The sequence below is a fragment of the Cornus florida genome, unplaced genomic scaffold (assembly GCF_030987335.1).
Source record: "Cornus florida cultivar Cherokee Brave unplaced genomic scaffold, ASM3098733v1 CherokeeBrave_3.0.0_Hap2_Chr11, whole genome shotgun sequence".
Lineage (NCBI taxonomy): Eukaryota > Viridiplantae > Streptophyta > Magnoliopsida > Cornales > Cornaceae > Cornus > Cornus florida.
The window spans coordinates 98145770-98159456 of NW_026775581.1; the positions used below are offsets into that span (position 1 = coordinate 98145770).

The 13687-nt window shown below is 34.8% G+C and overlaps 1 protein-coding gene across 1 annotated transcript; it reads left to right on the plus strand.

Annotated features, from left to right (window-relative positions):
• The first annotated feature begins 6983 nt into the window (after positions 1-6983).
• Positions 6984-12061, plus strand: LOC132281643 (proline-rich receptor-like protein kinase PERK15). The gene is made up of 8 exons (XM_059783331.1): positions 6984-7377; positions 8450-8905; positions 9565-9651; positions 9745-9815; positions 10043-10119; positions 10265-10412; positions 10954-11115; positions 11565-12061. The coding sequence occupies exons 1-8, from the start codon at positions 6984-6986 to the stop codon at positions 11880-11882; spliced, it is 1713 nt and encodes a 570-aa protein (XP_059639314.1). The 3' UTR covers positions 11883-12061.
• The last annotated feature ends 1626 nt before the right edge of the window (positions 12062-13687 follow it).

Below are 13687 nucleotides of genomic sequence, written 5' to 3' on the forward strand. Positions count from 1 at the left end.
AACCTTTCACGCCATCGCCACCGAAAACTTTTAACAAATAATAAAAATAAGATTCAAGTATGTAGACACTACGTGATTAAAATATATATCTAATCTTTGGTAAGTACATATTTATCTCATTAGAATAGAATGTAAAAGGATAAAAAATCTAAAAAAATCCTAGAATCTACTATAGTATGATTGCAGAAGATAAAGATCAAACGAAAGTGATGAATCAAACTATGTTTATTAAAAATATATATAAATAAATAAAAGATGGTCAAGCAGTTCTTACTTTATCGCTAGTTATAGATTCTTCTATATTGCACTCTAGAAAAGTGGGAAACAAAGAGGCCTAAAAAAATGAGAGAGAAGAAAGAAAATCGTGGGTGGGAAAGGGAGAAGAGAGAGAAAATATGCTTATATGGCAGTGTAAAAGTACTAAGTACTGTGTAAAATACATAACCTTTTTATACATTGGTAATGTAGCAGTGTATCTTAACATATTGTTAGAAATAAAAAAAAAAACTTACAAATTATATGTGGCAATGTATATTTTACAAAAAAAAAAAAAAAAAAAAAAAAAATTTAAGTGGCCGGCCAAAACGCATGAGACTATGTCATGGGTTTTGACCAGCTTTGTGAGCTCCTAAGCCAATCTCACACTGCTGTCATTTTTATCCAATAATTGTCCTGTCCAAAGAGGGTCATCTAATTTTTTTTATCTCAGTAAAACTTTTTAGTTGGAGTTCAAATAAGAATTTTCTGAATTGTGTGGACAAAGTATAGGTAAAACTTTATGGTCTGAGTTGATGGAAAGACAATATTATAAAAAGTGTTGAATATATACTGGATTCAAAAATGTTATTTTATCTTCGACATACAGCACATTTTTGACGACTTAGTACAAACTACACGAATGCTAATTAAGCCCACAAATATTCGATGTACAGGAATGGAATTGATTCAAAAACTTTATACAGCACATTTTATCTAGTGGTATGGAATAAGAAGTTTGCTTTAAAAGAATGGGGTCATTGGTTACAATACTTTAGGTAATAATTTCATGTCGCGTTTTGTACGCAGGAATGAAATGGAATGAAATGCATATTTCAACTATTTTTTTGTTTGGTATGTGATTTGAACTGAAAATGGTCATTCTATTGGAATGAAAATTCATTTCACAACTAAATCCATAGAATAGTCATTTCATTCCAAAATAAATTTTTTTTTTTAATTTTTAAATTCAACTTTTCAAAAAACTCTCGTGCTCCAAGTTTAAAAACCACCACTATTTTTCACAACAACCACCACTGCCTTTCACCACCAATACCACTGACTTCCACCACTACCATCGATGTCATTGACTTTCACCATTGCCAACCTTTTTCCACTGCCGCCGCCCGCCACCGCCATCACCTTTCACCACCGCCACCACCTTCCACTATTACTTTTCACCACAACCACCACCTTCCACTACCACATTCACTGCCATTACATTCCATTGCCACCGCCACCTCCATCGACACTGTCTTTCATAACTATCACTACCATCATTACCGCTTTCCACTATGGCCATTACCATCGCCTATTCCACCACTGCCACCTTATTACTTTCCACCACCGTCAAAAATGTATGTGGCCAACGGGTATGGTGCTACGTAAAAGCTCGTTAATTATGTTTGGTGGCAAAAACGTATTTTAGTGAGGTATGGTGTGATAACCTAGTTGGTAAGGGCGCTGTGCTTGTGGCCAAATGGCCCAGGTTCGATTTTCCATCCTATATACGTCAGTTGCTTTAACTTTTTTTTTTTTTAACCAGCTTTCACATATGTGGCCAACGGGTATGGTGCTGGTTGAATTAACTACTTTGTATTATTATTTATATATATAAATATAAAGAAATAATATTTAATGAGATGGGATCTTACATTTTTTAATGAGATGAGACCCTCAGTGGCTGGCCAAAACGCATGACAACTATGTCATGGGCTTTGACTAGCTGTGTGACGTCCTTTCTTGGCCAATCTCACACTAGTCATTTTTTTTTTGTCAAACATTTGTCCAGGCCAAATGGGGTCATATAAATTTTTCTTCTCTCAATGAAGCTTTTTAGTTGGACCAATGCGTCAGTGACATAGTGATATTAGATTCTTTATTTTTCAAAAAGAGGTAAAGGGTTTAAGCCTATACAGGGAACATGTGTGTGTGAGAGTATCAAAAAAAAAAAAAAAAAAAAAAAAAAGGGCTTTTTAGTTGGAGTTCAAATAAAAACTCTCTGAATTGTGTTGGCAAGTATAGGTAAAACTTTATAGTGTGAGTTAGTTGATGGAAAGGCAATACTTATAAAAAGTGTTGAATATATACTGGATTCAAAAATGTTACTACGTATTTTATCTTCCACATACAACACTTTTTGACGACTTATTACAAACTACACGAATGCTAATTAAACAAACAAAATATGGTACTCCGTACTATTTAGGGCTTGAGGTATTAATACTAAATTATTATTCTCTCACTTAAAAGGGGCGGTTATAATCACGCCCCTTTTACAAATGTTATTTTCACTTCTTTTCATTTTCCTGCCCGCGTGTTTTCAATTTGAGTATGTGTTGATTGATGAAGCAGTAAATGAAATTGCCTCTGTTGACAATGATGAGCACATGCTTCATTCAATCCCAAATATGCATTGTGATCACAGGGACAAGTAGTCAACATCAAAGTGTATAGATGGATTCAATGAAAACTTGGTTACATGTATGTAGGCTAAGGAATGTAAATTTGTAATGGCTTAGAGTTATATATTTATTATTATTATTATTTAACAAAGAACTCTCACTATACTTTTAGATATTCAAATCCTCAATCTTTCATTATCTTGGATTTTAAATATGGTCTTTATTGATTAGATAACTTTTTTTTTTTTATTTCTCTAATTTTTTATAATATTGTTAGGGATATTAACTTTCTTTAATTTACTAATAAAAGTACCATTACATCACATCATTAATGGAGAGAGATATTTCACTATTATTATTAATCAAATAAGAGAATATATAATAATTAGATATCAGAACTCTACTCACTCATTCATTATCTTTTTTGAAGCTACATTTCTATGTTCTGGAATTACACATAATTATACATACTTTTCCATCTCTTCACAACATTCACCTTAAAACTCTTTACATTTTTTCCTCTCTCTAGGTGTATCTCACATCCTCTTCAAACTTAATCTTTTGTTAGACAAGAATTTCACATGCATACAAAGTGTTACCGTAACAATTACAACTCTAAAATAGAAACCTATTATACAGCAAACAAATTTTTTTTTGCTTATTTTCATTCTTCAACAAGTTAGACCGGTCAAATAAGTTCCTAAATAACTTCCTTTAACGTACGAGCTTTACTTAATCCAAATAACACAATATACACACACCAAATTCGAGCCACAAAAACTAACATATTACAATAAGAATCAATTCTCTAACCTCACCTTTTGGCGGCTCAATGACACTTAAGCCTGAAGCAAAAATATTTTTGATGGTTGATATATTAATTTAAATAACAATAATTAACTCTAACGTTGTTGTCACTTTAAAAGATTTTTAAAAAGTGTTAGAAGATAAATTATGGAACGAGCATTCAGTGTGGTAAAAAATTATTCATTATGGCCAATGAAAGCTGATGGTGTGGGGGCGCCAAATTCGAGCCCCACACACTGGCTGGCCAAAGCACTTAATGGGGCTCACATTTATATTTTATTGCAACGAGCCTCAACAGCTCTTTTGATAGGCTAGTCAATGGGCCCCCCCCACCCCCCACCCACTTTTTCTCTCTATTCGTGTGCGTGCGTATATTATATGATCAAAATTCCTTCCACCCTCTCTCTAGTAATGAATAATTTGCACAAACTATTTATGATTTGTCATAATTAAATTTTTTTTTTTATTTTAAAAATTAATAAAAATAATTTATATAGACCTTATTTATATGTGACGGATTGTTAAATAAATTAACGGATATGTTAAAACTCTTGAAATACCCTTACATTGCCACTGAAATTACTAGAATACCCATCTGAAACTCTGGACTCTCTGCAACTCTGCAACCCGACGTTTGCTTCAAGTACCAGTTACACGGAGAAGATCTTGACGCGTTGGTATTGGGCGAGGCTGAGGTTGGCTCCTCCAAAGCTCACAACTTTTGGGATTCAAGTTCCGATCCAAATCTTTCTTTCAATTTGGTTCAGCCACTTCTTCCCCTTCTGCAACTTTTCCGTCAGCATACTTTGCTTCGCTCGTCAACCCAGATCAATATTCAATCAAAGAGCTTGGTGAGATATATGGGGACCAACTAGACCAAGATACTCACGTTTGTATCGAACTACAGCCCCATGGGAACTCATATTTAATGGATCCAAAACCACCCTACTCAACCTAAAGACAGAACAGAAGATGCAAGGCCTAGATTCCCAGCAGTTCATGATCAAAACCCTTCAAAATGACTCACTATTTTATCAACCTAACACCACCTCACCATCACACAATCAAACAGCATAATCACTGGAGCCACTAATCCCAAGGACCCTTCATCTCCAAAATTCATCACATTTTGTTTCTTTACAATGTGAGCCCATCAACATATCTATATCTATCTATATATATATATATTTATATATATATATATATATTATTCTAAAATTAATATTTTTTATTTTAAAAATGTAAGGAATTTTTTGATTTCCAAACATTTTTTTACATTTATTAAAATAAAAAATTAAGTTTTTGCTTTGATTTAAAGTATACTAATTTTTTCTAATACAATTATTATTTCAATAGCTATTAATTACAATTTTTTTTTTTTTTTTTTTTATCATATTAATTGCAGTACAATTGTTATTAATTTCAATTCTATATTCATGCCTTTTTCTTTTCAACTGAAAAATGATAATATACCATTTTCATTTATCTTCTTTCTATTCACATCTTTTGTTCTCCCTCAAAAAATTCCAATCAAAGATTACTTTATATCTTCCGAGTATATATCTTTTTAGTTACACATACATATACATACATACATATATAAATATATATATATGCATTTATGTATATATTTAATTCACATATTCTAATAGTCAAATTTACAAGAGTTAAACCACTACCATCATACCTGCTCTATAAAAAACTCAACATCACCTTCACGGACAAAAATAAAATACTCATATTTATTATGTGACATAAATTTAAATCATAATGTCATGTACCCAATTGTTTAAATGGTGGTTTCACTATCTTATTAAAATGAGTGTGTGGACTACTACAAAATTATTCCTAGAGTACCCATGCACATTTGGTAACCACTCAAATGCCAAAGCTTTTGGGCCTAAAGAGGGAAGCAAGCTATGCACGCCGTGTTTGTCACGTCCTCTTCCCTCACACAAATTTGCATGCCGAGAAGTGAGAGCATGATTATTGATTAGCCTTACTGGCCATGTCGAATGCCAACCCCGCTTAGTTGGAGACACGAATGGGGGTATTATATAATAGTTTAAGCCCCACATTCTATTTCATTTCTGGGTTTCTCCACTTTCCAGCACCCAAACGACCACAATATTGCCACGTCCAGCCCAAGAAAATGGGACGTCATTATCTAGTGTGTGACATACAAACATTGTGGGGTTGCCAAACCCAATGGTACTCAAGAAATTAAATTCTCTCTATTTCTGAATATATATATATATATATTTCTGAAATGAAATATTTGAACATTGTGGGGTTGGTAAAATTAAGTCACAATTAACGAGTAAAGACCATAGTCAATAAATTAAACTCTCTCACTCTCTCTCTCAAATAAACATAAGTACAGGAAAAATGGAATAGTTGAGAAATTAAATTGCAGTTTATATTTTAAATCACAGGGGAGGTTTCGTTATTTAAGCATTCTACTGGGGAGCCAATGTAATTTGTCATGGGTAAGAAACTCGGACACACACACTTTACTCATTTGGAAACTTAATCCCTCACTATCCAACAGAAATTCTTTTTTGAGTGACAAACTGAAAAAATATTTTTTGTTTTGCTTGGAACCGTTTTATAAAAACTGTGTTTCCAAAACTGAGATCTGTCTAATTGTTCATCCAAGCCACATGGTTGTCAGCCCAACCTCAAATAGTCCACTTTTGGGTTCTTTGGACTCACCTATGGAGTCATGGGCCTATGCAGAGTCCATTCTCACATTGTGCTTTCTTTCATTTTAGGTCAAGGCCCACAAATATATATTATTTTTCTCTGGACTTGTTCTAAGAAGTCATCTAGTCCTTCTATGGACTTGGGATGTATGTCCATAATTTTTTATTTGTACATAAAAAAATTGTTAGAATAAATTCATGTTGGGTTGGAGTATTCCTTTCAACATTGCACCCATAATATACTCTACTGCATATAGAGGAGTATGTGTTTTTATTAGGGCAAATTGCATTACACTTCCACTCTATTTTCAATTTTTTTGAGTGAACAATTAGACAGATCTCAGTTTTGAAAACACAGTTTTTATAAAACGTTTCCAAGCAAAACATTTTATTTTTATTTGTATCTAATAAATCATAAATGATCAGACTAGACGAATTGATAAGAGTACCAACCATATAACTATAAATTTGGACAGTTGCGCCAAACATTTCTCTTCATCAGCATATATACGAAGACTTGCAGACCAGCCAGAGACTTCAATTTTCTCCTAATTGCACTTTTAAGGCCGCCAACAACCAAATTTAAAGATACATGAGAGATCTAAAATACTTGTCCCACTTCCATTTCATGTGAAAACAATTCTATCAACTTCCTAAAAATATAAAGTAATTAAACATTGCAAGAACTGCATTTCATGTCAATATAATTCCAATTTTTTTTTTTTAGCTGTGACTTTCCATTTCAGTCGGTTTCTTCTACACTGTCTATATTGCCGGCAACAAATAAATACAACCGGAGTGGGATCCGGTCATGGCGTCAGCCTTGTTACCGAATCCGGAACCGGTGATGTTCTCACCGCCATGGCCCCCTCTCCAGGCACCATCACGGGCATGGGGCGAAAGCTCGCCTCCATGGCCCCCGCTCCAGGCACCAACACCGGCATGGGGCGAAAGCTCACCGCTCCAGGCACCACAACCGGCGGTGAGGGGCAAAAGGTCGCCATTATTGACTCCGCTCCGGGCACTGCCACCGGTGTGGGGCGAAAGCTGGCCGTCGGCATCGACTAAGAATAATGCTAAATGGGTTGCTGCGCTTAGTACTGTTGGGATTGGAATTCCAGTTATACTGATTGCTGTGGGCATTTTGATCTGGTACAAGAGGAAGAGACGCCATGCATTGGCTGCTTCCATTACAGGACTCCAAAGTGAGATCTTTATCTTCCACCCATCCACTATATATATGTGAATGTTTACTAGCAATCCTACCTATACAGTTCAAAATTATTAGGTGATTGCAAAAAAAGATGTATAGATACGTGATATAATCATATAATAGAGCTTAGATCCTTGTAATAGATATTGGGGGAGTCACATACCACATATTACATATATGTCTACCAAATAAAAATATACTATAGCTAAGTTATATAATAGGACACACTAACGTGGAATGTTCAATTTTTATTTGGTGAAGATATGAATGACATGGTATGTGGAGCTCCTTTAGCTCTCGTAGGGATCATATACTCCACCCCCTAAAGTGATGATTGACACTCTTTAGCCTTGGAGTGGATCCAAGTCCATCACACACACACACACACACACACACTATATTGTCAAGTACTAATGTTTAAAAAAATTAAAGAAGATTTTACAGAGCCTGTTTGGTTTTTCAAGAATTCAAAAAATATATCATTTTTAAACTGATTTTCAAAATATAGTTTTCATAAATTGTCAAGTACGAGTGTTTAAAAAAATCAAAGAAGATTTTACGGAGGCTGTTTGGTTTTGCACGAATTCAGAAAATATATCCTTTTAAAACTGATTTTCAAAATATAGTTTTAATAAATTGTCAACCAAACACATTTATGTACTTTCGTTTTTTTTTTTTTTTTTTTTTTTTTTCTCAAGAAATAGATACCATCCAGGAGAAAGCAATTCTAATTGTTATCTTCCTAACCAGAAAAATAAATCGATTTAACATCTAAAGATTGTAAAGTTATATGTCCTAGGAAAAAGTTTAACATTACAACATAAGATGGGAAAAGGATAATATAAATTCAAAAATTAGGTCAGAGAACTTAATAGGATATAAATTAAGATAAATGATAAAAGAAGTCAATAGAATAATTGAATATATGTCACAGTAAATGAGTAATCAAAATAAGTCCATGAGAATCAAAGGGAAAAAAAAAAAAAGGGTACTAATAAACTAACTGGAAAAAGACTACTGCAATTTATCATGGAGTAAGTTTGTTGATTCCAATGGTGTTGCAGGCCAACAATGGCAGCAAGATGTATCTCCGCCAACACGCGACACAATTGCAATGCTGCAAAGACCCAGTATTCCTCCCCCACCACCATCTTCAGTTGACAACAGTGTTGGCCTCGACAAGCAAAGCTCTGGCAGTAGATTGGGTTACTCAAAGACTATATTTACATATGAAGAATTAGCAAAGGCAACAAGTGATTTCTCTGAAGCCAATTTTCTTGGTCAAGGAGGCTTTGGTAACGTCCTCAAAGGAGTCTTTCCAAATGGGGAAGAGGTTGCAATCAAGCAGCTCAAAGTTGGAAGTGAACAGGGGGATCGTGAGTTTCAGGCTGAGATCGACATTATTAGTCGTGTTCACCACAAACATCTTGTTTCTCTGGCTGGCTACTGCATTTATGGGGCTCAGAGATTGTTGGTCTATGAGTTCGTCCCAAACAAAACATTGGAGTTCCATTTACATGGTGAGCCCTTTTCGCACTTTTATCACTTGCTAGACAAGATATGTACGCTCAATAATTCTGGAGTAGATTAGAAATAAATATTTAGAGTGTATCTCAATAGGGTTTTGTTTATTTGTTAAACTTGGGATTGATTTGCTTGTATGGGAGAGCCTTGTTAATTCGTAATGCGAATAATCTTTGTGGGGCATTTTCCCTATGAGTTCTTTTAATGTTGTGTGCTTGTGGGAAATTTGTTTCCCTGTTCAGGTTACAAACAATCTCATAGTGTTTGTTACTTTAATGAGTTTAGCATATAGTATTTGTCATCACAATCATAGATACATCCCTCATTAATTTAGTGGCAATACTGCACTTCTTTTCTGATTCTTACTTCACCAGAGCCATCTAACATTTTATATCACTGCTAATTATTACTGTATAGGACTTATATTGTAGTAGTTATAATATTGAATGAGTAGTGATATATTTATTTCTTATTCTTTTTTCCTTGTAGGGTTTGAATTATTAGGACAACAGGTTTCAATATCTGTTCTCCTAGCTAGTGTTCCATTTCTTAGGAACTATATGCCTTTTGGAATTATTATGGTTTGTAGGTGTTTGTTTCAATCCCTACCTGCATTAATGCTATCTTATCATAGAAAAATTGATTGACATTGCAGAAAAGGAGGGACCTCCTTTAAGCTGGGGAATTAGGATGAAAATTGCTTTAGGCTCTGCAAAGGGATTGGCATATTTGCACGAGGACTGTGAGAGATTCAAATTTTTTGTTTGACAAAAAATATTTTAGTTTTGGCTAAGAGATAGTATTCAAATTGTCTTGAAATGTACTATATCTGCAGGTCATCCCAAAATCATACATCGCGACATCAAGTCGGCAAATATTCTTCTTGATTACAGTTTTGAGGCAAAGGTAGGATCGGCAGAAAAGACACTATGAATTTTGGTTATATTTATACTTTGACACATGTTTAAGCTATTCACTGGAAATAAACAGATTACGAAGAGTCACTGCTCTATGCAAGTTTTAGATCCTGTGTTATAGAACTTGTGAATTATTCCTGATCAATGTGGTGCTCAAACTGTCTCTTCTGTTTTGCTCAAAACAATTGATATGTCTAATTGAACCCTGTTTTGCAGGTAGCAGATTTTGGTCTTGCTAGGTTCAATTCTGATACTGTTACTCATATCTCCACCCGTGTAATGGGAACTTTCGGGTGAGACCCTATTTCTTATTTGTTCACCAAAAGCAGCTTTAGTAGTGCCGTACATATAAAGTCCTGGAGTGGCTTAAAATGAAGTGTAGATGATCTTGTACTATGTATGACTTCTCTCATTCACACCCACACTAACTGGTTGCAGTTATTTAGCTCCAGAGTATGCTCTTACCGGGAAACTTACTGAAAAGTCAGATGTCTTCTCCTTTGGGGTTGTGCTTCTAGAGTTGATCACTGGTCGCCAGCCTATTGGTAAAGCTCAAGTCTTCTTGGATGAAAATATAGTTGACTGGGTGAGTTTTCTACGAGTTTCCTATTTCATCAATGGAACAATAATCTGACATTTTAACAAATGTTGGTCCTGTTACTATGGGGTGTGCTTTTAGAGGACACTCACTTGTTGAACCTATTTTATGGCTATATAACCACAATGTGGCCATCCTTGAACTCTAGCTTGCACTCTCATTCTAGACCATTCGACCTTTTCTTCATGGATTCTATATATCGAAGGAAAGTAAAAGAGAGCACAAAAACAATATCAAATGCCAACACTTCACAACATTGTCTTACACAGAAAAATACATTGAATGGCCTTCTTTATCTAGGTCTTAGCATGCACTGTTTAATGTAATACTACTTTTATTTTTGGATTGCAAAGCTCAAGTGGCATTAACTTTTTTGTTCCTATGACAAATAACACACTTCCCCATTTTGCCCTTTCGGGGACTTAAACTCTCAACCTTCGATTCTGTGAGATAGAGAAAATACAACTGGTTATAACACTTGGTCAACTGGAATGAATAAGAATAACACATTTTCTAATTAAAATTTTAGGCGAGGCCTTTACTCACAAAAGCTTTGGAAGACAACAATTTTGATACTCTTGCTGATCCAAGGTTGCAAAAGGATTATGATTCATTTGAGATGGCTCGGATGGTTATTTGTGCTGCTACCTGTGTACGTCATTTGGCAAGACGCCGCCCACGAATGAGCCAGGTACATCTCTCCATTCAGTGCGATAAAGCCCCCTTTAAAAGTTCAAAGTATAAACTAGAGGCTCTAAAATTTTTGTCTCTCCATTATGGTCAGAGTAATTGAAACTACAATTCCATCATCTAGAATGGGGCCATCAGAGAAATGGGATACATATATATCACCATTTTTTAAATGCAGATCAGTTTTAGGATTTCCCGAATCCCTTGATTTTCCAACTTTACGTATCATTTGGGAGGAGATTTCCCAAATCCCATTTATGATGATGGACTTTTGCATAATGTTATACATAAAACTTAATGAGACGCTTTGGTCCCTTTTTGAGATGCTCAAATGCACATTTAACAGTTGATGGATTTGGGATACTAGAGTTTGACTCACTACGATCACCTTGATAACTAGAATGAAATCTAAGAATTTGTATGTTGGCACTCCTACCATTTTTGATTCAGATTGTCCGAGCTTTGGAAGGAAACATGTCTCTAGATGAGTTAAGTGAAGGTAGTAGACCCGGACATAGCACAGTGTATTACAATTCGCATGAAAATTCGGATTATGATAAAGCCCAGTACAAGGAAGATTTGAAGAAATTCAAGAAGATGGCACTAGGAATTAGCCAGGAACATGGTGCTAGTGAATGCAGTGGAACCAGTGAGTTCGGTGTGAAGTCATCTGTCTCCAGCACTAGTGAAGGTCAACAAACTACTCAAGAGATGAGCTCTGGCAGTGATATCCAACAAAGTATCCGAGGTGGCACTGCAAACCAATGAATTGAAGAAAAAATGCCGCGAAAAACTCCTGAAATCAAGATACGCGAAGGTTAAAGAAAATGTTCAGAGAAATGGACTTGTAATCGACAGTTGAAAATTGTTCTGCTTGATGCATGGTTTAATAAATCAGAAGAATCAGGTAGATAGATGACCATGGTCCTTCATATTCACTCCAAGTTTTCAAGAGATGCTGAAATAAATTATGGTTTATGCATAGAATTTGATTGAAAATCAATTGTTCTATTATGTTATAGTTCAGTTATACTCTTTTAACTTTTATAATTGATATGCTGAATTGGACCTCTCAACTTGGTGAATTTGTGCTGCGCGCATGTATTATTATTAAGCAGTTCTTGTACACATTAGGATTCATTGAAACATTCGTCTTCCCCGTGTTGTCAATTGCTGCTACACTTTTTTTATTGGTCTGAAACAGAATATCAATCTATATTCATTGGCTATTTTAATATATACACGCGGGTACACAACTGGTTGAAAAATAGAGTGTGTGAGAAAGGAGAAGAGGAGTGTGAGGTTTCCAATTTTATTTATTTATTTAATTTCTTGTGGTAATTAATTATTTTATATGTTATTTACCAATTATGTGGGGATAGGATAGTCTTTTGTCATTGCCATGGCCTAATGGTGGTTTAGTAACCTTGGAGGGGTAATGTGGTCTTTTCATGTGGTCAACACTTTGACCATGCATGTGTGATGACACATGTACTCTTGTGTGGCAGAATTTTGCTAGTTTCTACAAACCCACTTCGGCAGTCACACACAGCCTTCTCCTCCTTTGTTCTTCTTTCTCTTTTCATCTTCATTCCTCCATTTTCGTCCTCCATGAAAGCTTCCTTTTGAAGCTTGACTTTGAAGGCTTTCTAGGAAAATTTTGGGATTCCATAAGAACATAAAATGTTCCTTAGAGAGAGGGCTTTCCATTGATGTAAAAATCCACACCATTCCTTCATTGCTGAATTGCAAAATTTGCCTTGGAAGTGGGCTGTTGGTTGGTGCTTCAAAGAGGAAGTTACTACTCTTTCTTTCTCCTTTTCATTGGTGGTTCTAGTTGATCAATTGGAGGCTGTTTTGTGGGTTTTAGCTTGAATTGAGGTAGGGGTTGTTCTAACCCTCACACCCTTTGTTTCCTTGTGAATTAAATTCTCTAATTTGAACCATTATATGACTAAAATTGAATTTTCTTTGCAAGCATGTTATGTAGTTAAAAAAATCTAAAATTTGCAGTTGTATATTAATGATGTATGATATAGTCTAGAAACTGAAATTTAGGCTTCCTAAACGTGGTTGTTGTATGTGTTGAAAACCGGAGATTTTGTTTCAATTGTGTTATGTAAATTAGGTAAATTACATCCTTTAAATTGAAACCAAAATGTGACTAGTTCCTAGAAACTGATTTTTTAGCTCCTTTAATGTTGGTTATGTCTTGGGATGAAATTTATACAATTACATGACTGTTCTTGAAATTTCCTTATGTTTTCTATGTCCAATGTATTTGTATGATTGTGTGGATTAAATGACAACATGCCTAAGTTGATTTCATAAATGCTGTGGTCTTATGTTATTATGAAGCATGTTGCCCTGTTAACTTCTTGTTAAAGTGTGGTTTATGGAATAAAATTTAGAAATGAAGAATGCTTTAATTTTATTAGAAAGCATGTGTACTCATGCATGTGCATTGGGTGATACTGCATGGGAAGAAAAACTGAAATTTTGGAGAAGGAAACAAAATTGAAATGCTTGGGAAATGTTTTGAACTAAAGTTTGCGAAAACCGAACAACAAGCA